This window comes from Phycodurus eques, chromosome 4, assembly GCF_024500275.1.
Source record: "Phycodurus eques isolate BA_2022a chromosome 4, UOR_Pequ_1.1, whole genome shotgun sequence".
Classification (NCBI taxonomy): domain Eukaryota; kingdom Metazoa; phylum Chordata; class Actinopteri; order Syngnathiformes; family Syngnathidae; genus Phycodurus; species Phycodurus eques.
Genome location: NC_084528.1, coordinates 14,678,726 through 14,699,859, shown reverse-complemented (window position 1 = coordinate 14,699,859; position 21,134 = coordinate 14,678,726). Strand labels below are relative to the sequence as shown.

Here is a 21,134-nt window from a genome sequence, read left to right as displayed (position 1 = left end):
TGTCATTGGAGAGCGCTTACATTTTTTGCACCTGGAAATACATTTGATGTTAGCAAAAAGGTCTATAAAGGTTTAATACCTTTCTCTTCAGATGTTGCTGACATCCTGAGCTGCACAGTGAAGGCCTTGCAGGATGGCCATGTGGTTGCTGTGCCCACCGACACCATCTACGGCCTGGCGTGTCTGGCCCAGAACTCGGGCGCCGTCCGCAAGATCTACGACATTAAGGGGCGCAATGAGCAGAAGCCTCTGGCCATTTGTGTTGGAGAAATCCACGATATATACAGGTAAGAGCATATACAAGCGGAACCTGCAAAGTCCAACACCATCGAAGTGGTACAAACTAAAGGTGCAACGATACACAATCAGGGTTCGGTTCAGTTTGATACTTGAAGGTCACGGTTTGCTGTTTTTGCAATACAAAAATAATTTTTATTGCCTTTGTTTTCAATGTATTTTATTGAAATTACCAACAAAAATAATTAATTAAAAAAAATACCCATCGTCTGTGGTGCATTCTTAGTAACAGAGGAAATTTTACAAATAAATAGCTGCTTAAAAAACAAAAGTTATACCATAACTAGTCCAGCCTCCATGACAGCATTATTTATATTCCTGGTATTGTTAGTAGTCACAGCTATAGTTACAGGTACATCTCAATAAATTAGAATGGTGTCAGAAGCTTAATTTTATTATGTAGTTCAGTTCAAAAAGTGAAAGGGTGAATTTCCGAACGCACCCTCCCTTGGTCAGAATGAATGCGAGAGGAGCAGCGTGGTGGATCTGCACTCAAGAATAAGGCGTAATGCGGAGTAGCTTAGCATAGCTCCTCATTGTCACAGGTTGATACAGTAAATATAAAATGACATTTAGTGCGTACTGAACAGTGACCACTGTATAGAACGTTTCAATACAGATGCATGTATTGTTGCACCACTTGTAGTAGTACAAACTTATGCTTCAAAAGTTTAAACTACACAGTTGTCTATTTCTTAGAGAAGGCGAGATGAAGCTTCATGAAGGATTGTAACAATCACAAGCCGCTTGTAACAATCACAAACCGCTGTATCTTTACCACATACAATATGTGCTGCGTTGCATTTCTGCGTCTTTTTAGCTCTTGTGAATGACTATGTATTACAAAACAATGTTTGACTAATTAAGTAATACTAAGTAATTTCGCAACATAAAGTGTAAAATAGGCGGCACGGTGGCCGACTGGTTAGAGCGTCAGCCTCACAGTTCTGAGATGCGGGGTTCAATCCCCGTCCCCGCCTGTGTGGAGTTTGCATGTTCTCCCCGTGCCTGCGTGGGTTTTCTCCGGGCACGCCGGTTTCCTCCCACATCCCAAAAACATGCATTAATTGGAAACTCTAAATTGCCCGTAGGCATGATTGTGAGTGCGAATGGTTGTTTGTTTCTATGTGACCTGCGATTGGCTGGCAACCAGTTCAGAAAATGGATGGATGGATGAAAGTGTAAAATATGTTATTTTTGAAGGTATTCTGTGTGCTTAAAATGTTCATCATCACCGGTATGGCAGGTTGTATAATGTTTTTCTGTCACTTTGGGAAAATGGCATGGGCTGAAGAGGGCAGAGGATTTTGAAAGTGCTTATTTAGAAATAACAGTTTAACAGTTTATCATCATTTTTTTGTTAAGTGATTAATTCAAGACCAAGATTTTTAAATTGGGGTACAGTAATTTCTCCTCTCCCAGTGCGGTTTTATTTTACCTTGCTTTCTGTGAACACAATAAATACTTTCTCCATGAATAAAATAAGAAACCGTAGAAAATGCCGTTTTTGATAAACAAAGGTAATTGATAAGCCTCAATGATATTTCCTTATGCGGTGGGGTCCTGCTTGGGGTTCGAACTCAGGTGACCACCATACCTCAGGTTGAGAGGGAGTGCACCAACGGTTGGGCTGTTAGACCAGGGTGCTGGGTTAGCGGGCAGTAGCCTCTTTCCAAGGATTCCGAGGAGTGACTGATCGCTCGCTATCTACTGTCCAACCTATGTTCAAACAGCTGTCAACAGTCTCCAAACTCTATTAGCCTAAACAAATTGCACAGTCTTTATCCAAACTGAGCTGACCGCAACTCTATATAAAACACACACACACATTTTGAATGGAGCCTGCACGAGGGGTTTAGATTGCTGTCCAACCTCGCGGCAAACCCTGAAGCGCTTCCCGAATCGGTCACATGGTACAGCTTCGGACGTCATCACTTCTAGGTCCGCCCTTAAATGAAGCAAGCCTCGATACGCGCTTTGCGGAAACGCCCCCCCCCTCCATTACTCGACACATGCCGCGAAGACTCTGCACATCTCGTAACATCACTGCTATTTATCGCAAACTTAAAAAAATAAAAATAAATTGCCTAACGCAAACTTTAAAAAATAAATAAATAAATATTCAGCTCAATTTTTGGGGACATTTGGGGACACTATTATTGTGTTTAATCATTGCTGTTTTGGCAATGAGACTTTTTTTTGTAAGCCATCAAATAGGACTGAACAAGCTGATATTCATTTGCACTGACAAGGGGTTGGATTGCTGTTTGATTATTGATAGATTTTAGGTGTTATCTTGGCTTTCCATGCCTTTTTGCATCTCCCTTTCTCCATGTGTTCAATACGTTTTCACACAACTTATCTGATCTTATTTGTTGGACTTCCTTTGTACGTATAGATTACTTGGGTTGTTCCCACAGTCTGGTGAGTATTTCATGTCAATAGCACCTTTGGAAATATAATTAGTGAGAAAAACGGTGACGTGCTAAATACTTATTTCAGCGGCTGTATGTTTCGGTACCACTGTATTTGCTATTATAATGATAACTTTTATTAGTCCCATTGAGTCCCACAATGGATAAATTTACTATAAGCTGTACTAATTGGTCGAGCAGGTTGGTCTTGGGTTAAAAAAAATTCTGTTTTACCTCCATGTGTAGGTACTGTAAGGTGGAGGTGAAAGAGGAGCTCCTCAGTGACCTTCTGCCTGGCCCGGTCACGCTGGTGCTCGAACGGTCTGAAATACTTAACAAAGAGCTCAACCCATTCACGTCGGTTAGTCGTGCCGTTGAATCGACGTAATCAAAACTAAAAATGTATTTCAAAGTGTGAGCTTGTCAATGCTAATGTGTTGTAACACTTAGCTCGTAGGCATCCGTATTCCAGACTGCGGCTTCATGCGTCGTCTTTGTCAGATGTGTGGCGAGCCTCTGGCGCTGACCAGTGCCAATGTCAGCGCACAAAACAGCACTGTGGCCGTCCATGTAAGTATTAACATGGGAGGAATGCATAATACTAGTGCTGGGCAATAAATTCATTTTATTGATTTACAGTGAAAGCCCGTTATTCGCAAAGGATAGGGAACGAGCCCTGCTACAAATCAACACAATCCACAAATAGGAGGGGTTTGTAATTGATGCCACAAAATGGTGGCAAAGCACTTAAAACGGAGAATGGAGACTCGTTTGGATTGATTTACTTACTGAGGTCTGTAACAACACACAGAATACCAAACAAATACTAATAAATACTAAACAAAGTCTCAACACCACATCTAGCCTGTACACGGTCATGAACGCATGTTACATAAATGACTAAATTATTAAACACAAGCAAACCACATTCACATGAGGCTTATCAGTGCTATTAGCTAGCATCCTAGCCTAAATAACGCACTAGCATCTCATTATGTAGCTATTAATAACTCGTGTAGTCCACTTTGCTGTTACAATTTACCTGTGCAGTAGAACCTCAGCATACGAATTCTCAAACTGAAACATCCACAAATCGATGTAATGTTTCCCATTGAAATGAATGGAAATGTATTTAACTTTTTAGCACCATAGTAGTAGATATATTTATTAGTTTCACAGCTTTCAGGGGCAGTTTGAATGATTAAAATTGCACGAAGTAGCGAGGAGTTACGGTAATTTACAATACACATGCGCCGCGGTGTCACCAGTGATCCCCGTCGTTTTTAAAGTGTTAATCCATTCCAGCGGCAGAACGGTTATATTATTTATTTGGATCGTTGTGTGGTTAAAAAATAAATACTGTGCAATATAGAAGTAGGAGAAAACAATTTATGGTGATGAAATAACAGTGGGTTCGCTTGCAAATTACTGTGCTGTATCTTAGTCTTTCCGTGTATAGTAATGTTTATGTCCATTGTCGTTATTGCTAGCCGTAAATTGCCATCACCTCCCCCAATGTAGCGCAGCTTTTGTGTTGCATTGTGGGACGTGCCGGCCTTTTTATAAAAAAAAAAAAAAAAAAAAAAAAAAAAAACAAGGATAAAAAAAACACAGAGCCGATGATGTTTATGCGGCGCGAGAAAAAGCACAAAGTTCAGAGCCTTCCGTGGCCATGCATAGACTGTTCGTAAGCCGAAGCTAGTGTGTGACCCGAGGTAATAATTTTTTTTCCCCAACTTGTTCATAAACCGAATCGTTCGTAAACTGGCTCGTTCGTAAACTGTGGTTTATGAACTATATTCCCGAACATTTATTGAGTGTAAATGCCCTAAGGTGAGTTTAATGACTCGAAACTATTTGTTCGAAGTGCTAGTTCGCGTATTTGTTTGCCTATGTGTGATGTCACGTTAGTTTGTGCTACCGTGTTATCTAGGCTAGTATGCCAACTAATGCGATTGATGAGCCTCATGTAAAGGTTGTTTCTTTGTATTAAATAATTTAACTACTGAATACAATCATTTATGTAACATGGGTTCAATGGTTGTTTGTTTATATGTGCCCTGCGATTGGCTGGCGACCAGTTCATGGTGTACCCCGCCCTTTGGCCCAAAAGATAGCTGGAATAGGCTCCTGCATGCCCCCGACCCATGTGAGGATAAGCAGGATGGAAAGTGGATGGATGGGTTCAAGATGGTGTGCATGTGCCATGCATGGTGTTGATGGTTCTTGAGCCTCTCTTTTTTTTGACTGCTTTGCTGCCATCTTGAGGCATCTATACACAATTACAAACACCCTTTTGGGAGGGCGTCAATTATTCATAGATTTTTCACTGTTCTATTCCTGGCAGGGCTCTGTACCTAGCCCCCTAATGTTTATTTGTATTATTTATGTGCAATTTAATGCTCAGGGAAGACACTTTTTCAAAGCATGTTTGGTAATAGGAGAAATAAAACAAATCCCAGAAGGCTGTCTTGTATGCTAGAAATGTGCCATCTTCTCTTGGTTGTACTGTGCATTAGCAATTTTTACTAGTATGCCAGCCTTGGTTAGCAATTTGTTAGCAGCTGTTATCTTTTTTGTTTTTTAAATAAAAGTTTTAAATTCTGCTGTGATGGCAATATATGAGCCTCTGTTAGCTATGACATTTGCTCAGATTTAAGTGTTGATTTTTTATTCTTTGATTTGAAGGAATTTCAGGATCTTTGGCCCAAACTAGCCGTGGTGGTGGACGGAGGACCAATAGAAGACCAAAGTCGCCTTGGATCCACCGTGGTAGACCTATCAGCGCATGGCAGGTACCGCATCATCAGAGCCGGCTGGTAAGTTCCTCCTCTTCATTTTAACATGGGAAAACTGATTTTGGCACTTATTGTTCCAAATAAAATACTAGTCTATTGTGATCTAGTACTTTTTTACTTAATTTAATTCAACATGAATCTTAAAATATAGTATCAATATAAGTGAAATTGCCTTTGAATAAAAATGCATTTATGGAAACAAAAGTTTGTTTTTAAAAAAAAAACAACAACAAAAAAAAAAAACACTACCATTGGCAAATAAAAAGGGAACACTGGAGCCCCGCCTTAGTGACCATAGGGTTCTTGTTCACCTCTCTGACCAAGGCTTCCCCAGTTACTCAGCTTGGTCGCACGGCCAGATCTAGGATTTGTCCCAGTGGTTCCAAACTTCTTCCGTTTCCAACTAATTGAGACCACAGTGCTTTTCGGGACCTTCGATGCTGCTGAAATTCTTTTGTATTCTTCCCCAGATTTGTGCCTTGACACAATCCGGTCTCAGAGGTTTGCAGAGAATTCCTTAAACTTCATTGCTTGGTTTCTGGTGTGATATGCACTGCCAACTATGAGACCATATATAGACAGGCGTGTGCCATTCCACAGTAATCCTCCGCTATATGACGGTTGTTGCTTACTAACGTAGTTAACGTTAGTTGTTTAACTTATATTGCTCATTTATGGAATTCATGCATGTTCTTTCGATGAAATGCTATCAGTTATTTTTTTAAGCAAAACTCTAAATTTTTCTCAGACATTCATTTTTCACAAAAAAACTAAATTTTATAGGAAACGGTGTATATGGATTATTAAAAAAAGATGTTTTTACTTAGAAAAATAGTGTCAATTTAGTGGGCGATAGGCGGCACGGTGGTCGACTGGTTAGAGCGTCTGCCTCACAGTTCTGAGGAGCGGGGTTCAATCCCCGGTCCTGCCTGTGTGGAGTTTGCATGTTCTCCCTGTGCCTGCGTGGGTTTTCTCCGGGCACTCTGGTTTCCTCCCACATCCCAAAAACTTGCATTAATTGGGGACTCTAAATTGCCCGTAGGTGTGAATGTGAGTGCAAATGGTTGTTTGTTTGTATGTGCCCTGCGATTGGCTGGCAACCAGTTCAGGGTGTACCCCGCCTCCTGCCCGATAATAGCTGGGACAGGCTCCAGCACGCCTGCGGCCCGAGTGAGGAGAAGCGGCTCAGAAAATGGATGGATGGATAGTGGGCGATAATAAAAGAAACTGAACAATTGTAGTTCACAAATGTGTTTTGAAAAAAATATATCATCAAAGTTAATTAACATGTAAAATGCATGTTCACATGTTGTGTATAATCAATTAGAAGACATTTAAATTTTAAGGTTTAGCAGTTAAAATGGGGTATTGCAATTGTTACTCTTTTACAATTTCATTAAATAAAGGATAAATCAAATGTACAATAAGGCCCCCCCTCGAGCTGCGGGACTGTTATGTGAGACATTTACTTGTCAATCAAATCACGTTTTAACGATGTCACCGCAGTCCTGTGAGCTTTTTAGTTCCAGCCCTTAGCTCGCCAGCTGGCGAATGTAATATAATAAACCGTTAACTTTCCCTTAAGTCCCAGTTGTGTGCATCTACGGAGCAAACGCCGTTCCTCCAGCGGCTTGCTACGTCATGAGCGGCGTGACTGGTGTTACCTCAACAATGAGAATTTATCGAGTCCGGTAAAAAAATGTGTCCATTGTATGGAACGATAATTCACCCTACTCTGCCTCTGATTAGCTAGTACCAAGACAGGATTTGTACTTTTGATTCGCTGTGTGTGGAAGATCTTCAACAAACACACACACACATACATACAGTGTACGTAGGGCGGGTCTTGAACCATGCGTCTATAGATGCAGAATGAATATGCGTCATGCGTCCCTGCTAATACTTGTGTCTCAGAGGCGGGACGCACATCTATCGAGATCCCTGCTACTGTACTCTACTACTGCACTTCTGATAGGAAACAAGACCTTCACAGTACTTGTTTTCAAGCCTTAGAAAAATAAAATAAAAACAAGTCTTAATTGGGTTTTTAGTGCCTTTTCCTCAACGGTGGACGTGCTGGAAGGCAAATATGGACTCAAGTCAGAGAATCTGGGATGATTCCGAAGTCGAGACACTCGGACTGGAACGCACAACCAAGCTTTTTCTTGGGAGATTTATTACAACTTTTATTTTAAAGCCAGAAGAGAACATGGAGAATATATTCTGGACTTACTGGCTGTCATATTTTTATAATCGCATGTGTGTGTTTTATGTTTTTTCCATTATTTTAGTCAGTTATCATGGGATCACGTGGTACTTTACCATTTTGTGTCCAATCCAAACATTTCTGTCACTTATTGATACCACCAGTGTGAAAGATGATGTGAGGGATTTAGATTTTTATTATATAACCATAAAAAATAATCAAGGGGACCTTGATTGAATGGATTTATTCTGCATGCCTGCAAACAACCTGTTACTCATGTACAATAAAAGCTGATATTCATTTTAATGAATTTCTAATTTGTCACGTATCTGGATGCTTACTCTAGTTGGAAGTCAAATCAGGCATCAAGTTTTGACCGCACGTGCGCACACATACAGTGTTAAAACACAGTGTTAACAAAATTCCCCTCTGGAAGAGCCTTTACGTAGCAACTGGGAATTTTTTTTTTTTGTTTTTTTTAAATATACAGGTTTTTTGGGGGGCGGGGGGGTCATAAAACCAGTCCACAAGGACTAAACACTTGTCTGTCCTGCAACAAAAAACCTGCTTTTCCTTAGACCTGAAAAAGATTTTGTGAGCAACGAAGCGAGTAGGATGATTATTTCATTAGAATTGTTATATTGTATATACAGGTATCAGTTACAAGGCTGTAATAGTTCTAATGACATTTCCAGATGTTATGTTCTCACGACAATTGAGTAGGACTACGTACGAAAAATTTGCAGTGAGTAGAAAACGTGATACTGTTTGATATCTGGTGGTCAGTTAGTGGGCAGGATACAGCCCTAAAAAGTCTTGCAATGAACAAAATAGTACCGTCTCTATTAGTAACGCCAAACGGGAAGTAGCCCACGACAAGCAATCGGATCCGACAATTCCCCCCCCGGGCCGACATTTGTTGATGCTTTTAATACGAGGCCAACAAGCACAAATCTCGCAGTGTTTGATGAGTGAAGAAACCAGGGGGGAAAGAAAATATATAAAATAATAAAAATTAAAAAGAAAAAGTAAATATTAAACAAAAAGGAAAACTAACACATAAAACTAAAAACATTTACAAAATAAAACAGAAAATAATAATAAAAAGCAAATAAAAATAAAATGTATAAAATGCAAAACTAAATTTGTAAAAAACTAAAGATATGGATAAAATTAATAAAATAAAAAGTAAAAAAAACTATATAAAACTACTAATACTAAAAGAAAATAAATACAACTAGTACAAACAAACTAAAATGTAAACTAAAAATAAACCAAATTAAATATTAAAACTGATATAATATAATCAAAAGAAAAAATTATATAAAACTAATGGAAACTAAACTAATAAAATGGAAAAAAATGCAAAAAAAGTTACAAAAAACACTTTTTTTTAAAACAAAAAAAAGGATTAAAAACAAAGAAAAAACCTAAATATATATATTTTTTTAAATCAAGAAGGAAAAAAAACATACAATGTGCAAGCGACTTAACTTACTAGAGCTTAAACGTTTCGTATGATTTTCTACTAAAAAGGTTCAGGTCTCTCCACTCACGTCCCTTTTAACCCATTCGTTAAACTGCGTGGCGTTGGAATCCTCACATGAGCCACTGCTCTTTCTCCTTGTTGAACTTCTCGGCCCAGTGTCTAGTCAGCTCCAGGTAGTGCTGGGGCCCGTGCGGCCGGTAGTCCAAGTAGACCCTGGTGGCCGTCTTCTTAGGGACGGCCCTCTCGATCTGCGTGCCCTCGTGCCACTCGTTGAACGACGTAATGGCAAGTACCTCCGGCCGCACGTCCAACGCCGCCTGCAGGGCCGTCTCGTAGTAGCGGCCATTGACGCGGTTGCGGGTGCTGTGGCTGTTCCAAGGCCGCACGCTGGTGTCTACATAGCCCGGCCCTACGCTGGGAACGAACAGGAGGTCATTGTCGTCGCAGAAAGCCTTGAGCACCTTCCAGTTCTGGTGCGACGAGCCGAAGGAGAAGCCGTTGGACGCGAAGTACGTGTACATGCCGTCGAAGCCGCCAGACACGATATCCTGCTTGTGGCGCTCCTCCACGATCAGTGCGACGAAGATGCCGTCGTAAGCCGAGCCGCGCAGGCTGCGGGTGCTTCCCGGCGCCAGCAGCTGGGACCAGGACTCGGCAGGCGTCAGGTACGAGTCGTAGATGTAGAACAGAGGGAGGCTCTTCCCGGTGCTCGACGTGAACTTGTAGAAGGCGGCATGGTCACTGTACCTTTGGTCAAAGTGATAAGCACACTGAAAATCACTTCCTGGATTAAAATGAGCCACTGAGACTCCATTTTTGTTATTTCGTTAGCCTAACAGTATAATTGCCTGTCATTTTTAACGTAGTGATAGAATAGTAATAAAAAATACCAATGTGCTTCCTAAAAAAAAAAAATTATTAATCAGTGGATTTTTTTTGTTTTGATTTTTCCCAAAAACATTCGATATTGATGGACAATTTTCTATTAGGCAAGAACAGGGATGTCACACTTTTTTGTCTCGTGCCGCACTGTAGTTATGATTTCCCTCAGATGGGTGTATGATCCATTAAAACTGGAGGACCGGCAGGGCAGAGAAGGCGTTGACCGGACCGAAGACCAGCACAGATGTGCCGGTGTCTGCCTCATCATGCCTTGTGCCAGCCCCCCAGGGGACCCCGAATGAGATGTGAATGTGGCCAATGTGCCAAATATGTACAGTGTGAGTAATACAAATGTGCTAATTGTGTGACGTAAGAGGCTAGACTCCTGTGGGACCAGCCCGGCCCGACCGGCTGGAAGACCACAGAGAAAAGAGGGCAGCCCACCCCCCACCCTACAGCTAATCCTGAACAGATTTATTGATTTTGTGTGTGTGCGCGTGATAGAGAGTGAAATTAAAGTTACAGCATGGCACGTATCCCCAAAAAGCATGTTGTACAGTTACTTATGACCGTAAAATAAGGTTCGAGTTGCTCGATGAACTGCCAAAACAACAATAGAAACATCTGCAATTTACTGCAAGGTGTTTTCTCAATTAAGAAGTGGGCTGAAATATCTACATTTGGGCTGTCACAATTTAAGACTACGTAGCATGACAACGCTGTTGTTTTTGGAGTCTGTAAAGTAAACATTCGCGTGGCTGTTTTTTTTCTTCCAAAATGAGTCATTTTGATTGGCCCGCAAAGGCTTTGTGTGGGGGTCATGTGACTGCCTTCTGCTGTCTGATTGGTGTATTGTAGTCAAATGACAAGTGATCACAGTGGCCCTCTGCGGAAGATGAAGCCTAAAAATAGATCGTGCACGCAATAATGGATAAATAAAGGTAGCGAGCGGCATGTCGATCATTCTAACGGAGTAAAAGTATTGAATCTTAGCATAAATACTCGTGTAAAAACTATGGCGTATTTAAACTACTCTGACAAGTACAATTTATCCAAAATGTTACTTGAGTAAATGTAGCGCATTACTACCCACCTCTGGGTGTACTGTAATTACAGTGACTCAACTGAAATTAAAAATGACCAGCACAGGGACCTGTTTGGACATGCTCAGAAGATTAGTACCCTGAGGTTACGATCAATTATAACGCTTAAAACGACACACGTTCAGGGAGATTGTGCAAATGGGAGTGAATATGTTCCTTGATTCTTTTGTAATACAATATATAATTGTAAAAAAATTATTACTATGAAAATTATTTGCATCACAATGCTTTAGTTAAAACACTGTTCAATCACACTGATAATATGGAATTTATTTTGTTATGTAATATGACGAGATAAGAAAAATATTTTTAATATAGTCAGCCAGTCAGTCATTTCACCATCGTTCACCATGTGTTTTTGTGGTTTTTGTTTACACATTAAGGAAGACAGTCCTGTTTTTGTTTTAATTCCTCATTAAAAACAAAACACCATTCAAGCAATACATTTTTCCCCATGTTTTTGAGATTGTAGGATGAAAGCTGCAGCTGGCTACTAGTGTGGACTGAATGGATGACAACACTGGGGGAATTAAATGCCAGTATTTTGAGGGTATTAGCCTAAAAGAGAATTTAAAAAAATAACTATGAAATAGTTCATTTTGGGACCTGTGAACTTAGTTCAACATTTTTAATTATGAACTGAACTAGTTAATTTTTTGGACTAGTGAATTGAACTTTGAACTTGTTAGCGTAGAAAATGAACTTTCCGAACACTGATCCTGTATTATTTCACATTGAAATATATATTATAGGTTTGAAAAAAAAAATCTGTAATTTTTTTTTTCCAATATTGTGCAGCCCTTGCACCAGTAAAATTTAACTCAACATTGTTTTAACTCTTCACTGAATTAATTGTTTGATAGATAAAATACAAATATGACAAAAACAGATGTTTAAATTTATGCTTCAATATGATGAACATGACACCTTTCCATTAACTTACCCTCAATATTTAAGATTCTGCAGTTTAACTTACCATGTAAATTCACTGGAACATTTTCCACCCCTTAGAACTCTAGTTAGGATTATGAGGGAGTCTTTGGAAAAATAATTCTCCCCTGTACGGGATCCCTGGCCCCAAAAAGTTTGAGAAGCCAGGTCCAAAACCCTTCTGGCTAATGGAGGATTTACAGTGAAGTGTAAATCCAGCACACTTATTTTTAACACTACAATAGCCTTTATATAACCAGAAGCTCCTTCTAAAAGGATGCCAGTTTTGCAACTCATCTACAGCCCTTAAACTATGCACGATGTCGCCTACTTGAGTTCAGTTGGTAATGGTAAGTGTAAAAGTGCCTTACCTGTCAATGATGTACTTGACGTTGTCAAGCACACTCTGTTCATTCCGTCCTCTGTATGGTTGGATGTGAAATGCGACCTGCACAAAGAGTCATACAGACACAATTTGTTGATTTGCGTCATATTCAGAATTATTCACGTTTTGATGTACAATATTGCGTGAACCTGAACATAGCAATGTTGTAGTTCCTTCAGGTTTTTTTTTTTTTAGCCGATGGAAAAAGATCAGCAGTTTAGCAAGGGATCCAAAATGACACATACGCACAAGGTTCATAAGTTGAATATTTAAAGGGATGGAAACACTTATTAAATAAATAATGATCAACCTGAAACATTTTTTTCTAGGGGGAAAAACATGAAGGAAAAATGTCTCGAGGAGTTCAGAACATCAGTAGCGAAATGCAATTGTAATATAAGGTAAAATTACTGTGTATTATTTTTTGTAATATTTAAAGTGGTTATAAAAAAAATTTAAACAGTTTTGCATCAATTGTTCTTTCATCCGGTATATTATCAAGAGTCCAGAAACATTTGTTACATTAATTTAGCCCACCCCCCAACATAAAATTTATTTAATACAATAAATTTCACTTCATTCAATTTCATTCATTCATTCATCTATCTGAGTAATTTGTTAATTGGTTTACAGTCATTGAAAAAAATATTAGACCACCCTTGTTTCTTCAGTATTTTAATGCCGGGTACTACTAAAGGTATATTACCTGAAAAATCCAATGAACATGATAAAATGTAGCTGATTCCATAATACTTTGTCCTATTTGACATGCTTAAGCTTTATCTTATGTCCATTGATTTTGGTTCCTATCAAGAAAACCATGGTTATGACCTATTTTGTTGTCGTCATTGTATTTGTTCAAACAAATGTACTGTATCTGTAGTTGTTCCAGGCATTAAACTGAAGAAACAAGGGTGGTCTAGTAATTTTTTCCATAACTGTAAATAACTTTTGTAAATAATAAAATGAATGACATTTTATTAGAATTGTTAATTCGATTCAATAATTGGTTAATCAGGATTAAATTAATTGTAAATATCATTAAAAATAAGTGATTTGTTTTACTTGTAAAACTACGTAAACATAAAAAAAATCAAACCGTTTTTATTTTATTCAATAAATGTTATTAAAATAATGTTTTTTAGGTTTTTCATACACAGTTTAAGTTTTTATTTTTGTATTTTTTTTAACCTCATCTACGAATGACTAGACCCATCTGTCCATCTTAAAAATCAGAAACTCGAGTCACAGAGAGAGGAGTAATACATGCAGATGCAAATGGAATGGCAGATGCTTTTTAAATCAAATTGTAATGAATATAGCAGTGCTTCTCAAACTTTCTACACAGCACCACCTTAAAAACAAATACTTGGCTCTGTAAATACCACCATAATGACCAACATTAGAATAGACAGCATATGTTAAATAGTGTAACATTACGCAGGGTTTGATCATTAACACTGCGCTTAACACATTCAGTGCCACTGACTGCTTTAGAAGTCAAATATCCATGTGAACTGGGAGGGCTGGCACTGAATGAGTTAAATCTAGGGAAAACTAATTGTACTTAAATAAAAATTATTGCACATAAAACTTAAATACAAATCTACCTAAAATGATGTTGAAAACCCGTTTTTAAAAGATTAAATGTCAAACTATTTAACTTGAAAGTTAAATAGAACTATACTGTACTTGGTCAGTGATGCTTGCTGTACGTACAGTATTTACACATAGTTGTAACATGTTACTCCCAACAAAGACTATAGCACCTCAGTGTATTGGGAGTGTTCAGCTGACACGTCCTATTTACCATGCAGAACATTTCCATCCCTTGTAGGATTGGGAATTGTCTCGGGAGGAAATACTGACTCTCGGGACCCGGAATGCAAAATTCCCACTTGGTCCGCCTCTAATCCCACTTTGCCCTCACTTGGGGCTTGATTTACTAAGATTCCAAATAGCGGGCACTTAATTGCATGTTCACTCACGCTAACAGATTTGCACACACAAAACTTTAGTAAATCAGAGCCTTGATTGGAACTATTTTGGCTCCCCTTCAAGCCTTGGGTCAAAGCAGCAAACAATGCAGAGATCTGCACCACAACGCATGAGCAGCGTGTGTGTGGGTGCTGCTCAAATAGTGTTCAGTTTATATAAGGATTTATATAAAAAAAAAAATTAAAAAGGTGCATTGCTTGCTTTTTTAGCATGAGCACAACTGGGCTCGCTGTGTGGTTGATAGACGAAGAATCAGATGTTAGGAAATGGTTTAAATTTCAGCAATATTTTGGAAATATATTTTTCAGGTGCCCGAGTGCCTGTAACAAGATACAGTAAATATATGATATATGACAAATAAAATGTCCCATAAAAAGTGGACTGTTGATCGTTGAGCTGGACGAATCACTTTATATGAATTGTATATTAACTGTTTTTCTTGAAAACATTACAAAATATGATAAAATGCAAAAAGGTTAGTCCCTAAAATATCCTCCAATTCATCAGTTGGTCACGGAATGAATGAAACTCAAGGTACCTATATGGAAAGTGAATGTAATAAAGTCTACACACCCCTGTTTAATTGACAGGTTTGTGTGATAAGAAAGAATGACACCCAGATAAATCATTTAAAAAGTTTGTGACCTATAACCTTTACAACTTAAGGGGGAGTAAAAAATAACTGAGATAATATAGTTCCACAAATATGAAAACCCTCTTATAAGTGGTGATGTGACTGTGTTCAGAATTAACAAATCACATTTAAACTCATGTTAAATGGAAGTCACTGCACACCTGCCACTATTTATAGTGCCTCTGATTAACCTCAGATAAAGTACAGCTTTTCTAGTAGGCTTTTCCTGACATTTTTGCAGTTTCATTTTACAGCAAAAACCATGGCCCGTGGAGAGCTTCCACAATATCAACATCAGAGAACTTTTTGACAATAATTCCAAAAGCTATGTTTGACACAACTCAAACAAATGTGCATCACCCCCCAAAAACACAACAAAACAAACAAACAAAAGAACACCATGCCTACAATGAAGCATGATGATGGCAGCATCATCCTTTGGGGCTGGTTTTCTCCGACTGGAACTGTGGCCTAAGTCAAGGTGAAGGGAATTAGGAAACAGTTTGAAATAGCAGTCAGTGTTAGTATAAAACATTAAGGCTTTTGCTAAAAAAGCAACAACAAATGTCAGGAAAATCCTACCCGAGTAGCAGAACTTTATTTGGGGTTAATCTTTAAATGGTGGCAGATTTGTGGTCCCTCCAATTTAACGTGACTTTGAATGTGATTGGTTAATTCTGAACATAGCCACTCTCCATTTATAAGAGGGTGTCTACACATGTACGACCACATTATCTAATTTTTTTTTTTTATTGCCCCTTGAGTTGTTACGGTTATCGTGACATTAATAGTTGAAAAAGGTTTTGTATTGATTTATCATGGTCTCATTTTGTTATATCACAAAAACCTGGCAATTGAACAGGGGTGTGTAGACTTTTCATCCCCACTGTATAACCCTTATGGCATCACTAAAACAGCAAATCAAATGGCGGAACAAGACTTTTGTACAGTAAGGTATGTATTGAGAGAAAATAAGTCACATCCGCTGTGCTTGTCAACCGGTTGATTGTCTTTACGTGTAGAGAAAACGCGATCTCTGCATTATTAACAAACCGAGTTTTGCCCCTCGTCTTTTGTCAATCACAGAAAGCAAGAGAGCTTCTCGAAGCTTTTAAGACACACATCAACTCTCAAACACACTAGTTTCATAGACCAGTTCAAAAAAGATGTGACGTGAGTTTATTCACATAATCAAGCGCTCCTTTTTGTCCTTTTTAAATTTTCATAAGCTTTCAATATGACGACAGCACTCCTACATGTTTACACCACTTATTTTCCGACCTAATTGGCAATTGGTCCGCCATCGCTCAGCTCCTTCATCCAGTCCCTAAGGTGACTGACTGCAGCAGCAGCAGTTCTTTGACCCATGTCCTTCCCCAAGTCCTGGAAATGTCACTACCACCGCAAACCCCAGAGATGCCCACGCAGATTTGCATTCACAGCAATTCTTTAAAAACCGCCAATTCACGCCCCAAGAAAAAAAAAAAAAAAGTTCTAGCTTTACTGTATATATAGTATGGAGCAGGGGCAGAGCCGCAAATGTCCTTGTTCAAGAAAACAAGCAAGCAAAATAAAAACTCCCTCAAAAAGATCTGAAATTTAGTGTAGGTCAGCCATCTGCCTTCCTATTTTGTCCTTTTCTGTCGTTGCATTCTGTCCTCTGTCCTCCTGTTCCGTCCTATCTCGCCCCATCCTCCCCTGTCTTTCTCCGTCCTGTCCCCTCCTGTACAGTCTTGGCCTGTCCCACCCTGTTTTGTCCTGTCTCATCTCTCCCTGGCCTATCCTCTCCCATCCTGTCTTGTCCTGTCCCATCGTGTCCTGTCGGCACTGTAGGTACGCAACTCCGTTGTAAACCAAGGACCCTCTGTCTGACCTTTCCATACCTGCATCTTGATTATTGGTTACTGTGTGAAGCTGCTACGATGTTTTATAGTCATCAGATACAAACATGCAAATTTCATTGGGTCATTTTACCTCGAAAAATGTCAAAGGACAAGTGAAGCCAGCCTCTCTAGAATGTGAGGGTTTATTTTCTACTTACCTTGAGATTGTGTCGATATGCAGCATCCAATATGGCTGGTACAAAGTCTTCAGTGGGTTCCCCGTTGTCATCAGCCATGCCGGGAGGATACCAGGACAGCACCAGAACCCCTTCAGACACATGGACACAAACGCTTATGAGTGACACCATTCTAATAGACCAGTGATTCTCAAATCAAAACTCGTAGTATGTGGGCTCTTTCTAGTGTTACGCAAAAGAATAACTGCCTCAGTACAATTTAGTTGTATTTAACTGCAAAGTTTGATACATTATCAGTACATTTTTAAGACATGTTTTTAAACATTTACTTAGGTAATTTTTTACAATTTTACTTTAAAGTGCAGTACATTTGAGCGGCATCATTACTAATACAATTTTATTCTTGTGACATTATGACCCATAGATTGATAATACAGATATATACAAGCATATACACGTAAATAAACAACTTTATTCTCGTATGAAGGCACGGTGGACGACTAGTTAGCACAATTGCCTCACAGTTCTGAGGACCGGGGTTCAATCCCCGGCCCCGCCTGTGTGGAGTTTCCGGTGTCCTCCCACATCCCAAAAACATGCGTGGTAGGTTGATCGAAGACTCTAAATTGCCCGTAGGTGTGAATGTGAGTGCGAATGGTTGTTTGTTTCTATGTGTACTGCGATTGTCTGGCGACCGGTTCAGGGTGTACCCTGCCTCTCGCTCGAAGATAGCTGGGATAGGCTGCGGCAGCCCGGGACCCTCGTGAGGATAAGCGGTAAAGAAAATGGATGGATGGATTCTCGTATGATGACTTAAATCCCAGCACTGTGATTCTTAAAGTATGGTATGGAGGCTTCCTCAAGTGGTATAAGGAAGAATCACGGAAATAAAAATACAAATAAAGTAAAATACATTTAAAACGTGAAATACAATCAAACGTATTAGACTGAATAAACTGATCTTATCAACCGATGCCAAGAAAATGAAGGGAGCTACAAATTAAAGTTCAGTTTCAGTTCAAATGTATTTGCATTTTAACTTTAAAATCATTATTTTTTTTCTATTTTAGTACAACTTTTAATTTACGTATGTGCAATAATTAATGAATGAATAATGTCCTGAGTTGGAAGTTGTTGACATTTGCGTCAGTTGGTCATCTAAAATGTCTTTTAACTTAAGAGCACCTACCATGATGTACGGTAGTCATTGTAACTCCCTCAGGTCAACTTGATGTATTCAGCATATTTTATTTACAGGCCTTTTTGATATCACTCATGTGGATACGTGTAACTATTTTGACGCATTTCTGTCTCTGGTGTCTTAAACAGATTGTGTTGCGTCCAATCTCTCTGCACTTTTTCATCGCACGGACAGCTGGTGAGAGGTTGTCTTAATGTGGCGGTGTACCGTAACCTCCCCTAGGTACAAACGTTTTGAGCTGTATCAAGTGCAAGAACACTAACTGCATGGGCTGTTACTGGACACCGAGGATTCTGGTGTCTCTCGGGTTAACTATATTGCATTAAACTGCCCTATGGGACATAACATTAGGTACAACGCAGTCCAAAATGCTGTTACAAAGTAAAGAATGCTCAGTTTTGAGGTACAGTCAACCTATTTGTGGGATAGGGGTCGAGCCCTGCCACCAGATGGCGTCAAAGCAATATTTTTATATTAGACATGGCTTTGGCTTGAGCACATAAACGGCAAATGGTTTTTCAACAAAACACAGAGAATAGCCCAAAAAAAAACCAACAACATCTGAATAGCCAGTTGATTTTGTGCATCGTGTTGCCAGCGAAAATCTTTCTTCAGGCAATCCACCACTGGATGGTGGTAAAGAACTTCACAACATCTGACCACCATCAGTTCACATGATGACCTCGCAGTGAAAGTACAGGTAATGGCTGTGTTTTGTGATAGCATTATGTTTTTTTTCATTTCAGTTTTTTGCAAAATTTCTTTTTTTCTAGCTATATAACTGTTTTTGTACAGTACAATACTGTACAGTACTATTTTTCTTGTCAAAAACCACATTTCCCAAAATGGTGTTTTGGAGAGGTGCCTGGCACGTCCATCTGAGATACGAGTGATTTGAGTTACAAGCATCTTATCCCTCGGAACGAATTAAACTTGGAAGTCAAGGTACCACTGTATAAATAGAAAGTACAGCAGATGCAAAAACAAATATGATTCATAATGACTCCAAAACACTGAACTAGTGTATGGAGCTGTCCGTGGTGCTGGATTAATGGTTAGGCTCACAGTAAGATTTTTTTTAGATTTGCAGAAGTGTACACCTCAACTAATTGTAGTTTTTAATGCTGGCTGTCTCCCCCCCTTAACCAGAGGTCGCAAAAGTTCTCACACTTTGTACTCAAGTAGAAGTACGGATTTGACTTCTTCAAGTATAAGTAAAACTATTTTACTGGCAATTATGTGCCCTACCTGCGCAGATAACTTTCATCATTCTTGGAGCCGACAACATAAAAAATATATGTTAAATAAGCGCATGGACGGGGAATATCTTGCTTCTCCACATCTATTGCGTCGTCGTTAATTCTTCCTGGTTTACGTTCAGCCTTGGAAATCCCCAAGATCTCAATCAATTGAAAATCTTATTGATTGATTGATTGCGTCATCCGCGCAGGTTGAAAAAGTAATGAGCCATTTTGGACAAAGTAAGGAGTACAGGCAGAGATCTGTTTTCAAATGTAGAGAGTAAAAGTAAAAATTCGTCAAAGTACAGATACCCAAAGAATACTTAAATACACTGGAACGAAGTATTGTGTACTCGATTACTTTCCAACCCTGCCCTTAACGATAATAAAGACGGCAGAAAACTAAATGCTGTACTCCAGAAGAAGTACAGCTACCTTATTTAAAAAAAATATCCTCTATATATATATATATATATATATGTATATGTATGTATGTATGTATGTATGTGAGGACGAAGTATTTGTACACGGTTACTTCCCACCCCTGCCCCGAACTTCTACCTGCCGCCGACGTCGCGATCTGCTCCATGTGGGACTCCAGCACGTCCGGGTCCCTGGAGCTGTACGGGCCGAGCTCTGGGTAGAAGCTGGAGCCGATGTCCTCGGGCGCCATGTGCCTCCCCCGCGGGTAACTGGACGCGATCTTCGGGTCCCAGTGCGGCACCAGGACGTGGTCCCAGTGCACGAACTTGCCGTCCGCCCGCGGGGTTCCGTACCACACGTAGTAGAAGATGTGCACGTCGTCGAAGATGCGCCCCTCCGGGCCCGCGTTGGACACCGCAGCCGCTTTAGTGCGCTGGCGGCCCGGCGAGGAGGACGAGGAGGTCCGCTGCACGGAGCGCCGATCCGGCGTGTTGGGAGCCAGATCCGACAAGCCGTCCCCGGCTTTGAGGGTCCGGAGTGCCATCATGGCTCCGAAGAGGAAGAGCGTGAAGAGAAAGAGAGCCACGCAAGCTCGCCTCCGCAGTCGACCCATGCTCGGATGTGGCGATGCGCTGCTAGCAGCCTTTATCCCCCGCCGGCTTCTTCACGGCCCATCTCCGGCGAAACACAGCCGCGTCTACATGCTCGCCAGCCGGGTTCGCTTCCTCCAGTGGTCGGGGGTGGTCCTATCGCAGTGTGCGTGCGTGCCCGCGTGCGCGTCAGGGTCCGTTCGGTTTGCGCTGGTGCTTCCGGTTCGGCTGTCACGAGGTGATTTGTAGCGACGCTAAGCGGCCGAAGTAAGTAAGTAAAAAAAACAACAACAACAAAATTGTCGCGTCATCGTGTTACATTCACTTGCCGTAGGACATCGGCACGATTCAAGCTTTGTCGGAAGCGGAATTCTGTTTGTTTACTTTGTCATTCTAGAAGAACTTTCCATGCATCCAGGAACAAAGTACAGAAACACGCGCTTGCTGTGGAAATTATCGTTCTCCTGAGACACAATGCTGCTGCAGCTGTAGTAAAAGTGTTTCCTTTTCTTTCTTTCTTTAT

At 40.0% G+C, this 21,134-nt stretch overlaps 2 protein-coding genes across 2 annotated transcripts in view; one reads left to right on the top strand and one right to left on the bottom strand.

The window, feature by feature from the left end:
* yrdc (yrdC N(6)-threonylcarbamoyltransferase domain containing) overlaps positions 1-8,021 on the top strand; it is a 9,718-nt gene extending 1,697 nt beyond the window's left edge. Inside the window, exons 2-6 of the mRNA XM_061674159.1 lie at positions 92-287; positions 2,958-3,072; positions 3,162-3,281; positions 5,400-5,530; positions 7,561-8,021. Of these exons, the coding sequence (XP_061530143.1) occupies positions 92-287; positions 2,958-3,072; positions 3,162-3,281; positions 5,400-5,530; positions 7,561-7,627 (629 nt within the window). The 3' untranslated portion in view covers positions 7,628-8,021. The remainder of the gene's footprint in view (positions 1-91; positions 288-2,957; positions 3,073-3,161; positions 3,282-5,399; positions 5,531-7,560) is intronic.
* On the bottom strand, positions 7,903-20,821 carry maneal (mannosidase endo-alpha like). The gene is made up of 4 exons (XM_061674158.1): positions 20,160-20,821; positions 17,178-17,287; positions 12,491-12,567; positions 7,903-9,951 (listed from the first exon to the last, which is right to left on the bottom strand). The coding sequence occupies exons 1-4, from the start codon at positions 20,632-20,634 to the stop codon at positions 9,315-9,317; spliced, it is 1,299 nt and encodes a 432-aa protein (XP_061530142.1). The 5' UTR covers positions 20,635-20,821; the 3' UTR covers positions 7,903-9,314.
* Positions 20,822-21,134: the final 313 nt, after the last annotated feature.

Excerpts from the sequence above, each read along its gene's own strand:
- maneal (XM_061674158.1), bottom strand. The coding sequence starts at position 20,634 with ATGGGTCGACTGCGGAGGCGAGCTTGCGTGGCTCTCTTTCTCTTCACG. Across the intron at positions 12,568-17,177 it reads CATATCGACACAATCTCAAG|GTCGCATTTCACATCCAACC; the intron begins GTAAGTAGAAAA and ends CTCTTTGTGCAG. Across the intron at positions 9,952-12,490 it reads GTCAAGTACATCATTGACAG|GTACAGTGACCATGCCGCCT; the intron begins GTAAGGCACTTT and ends CTTTGACCAAAG.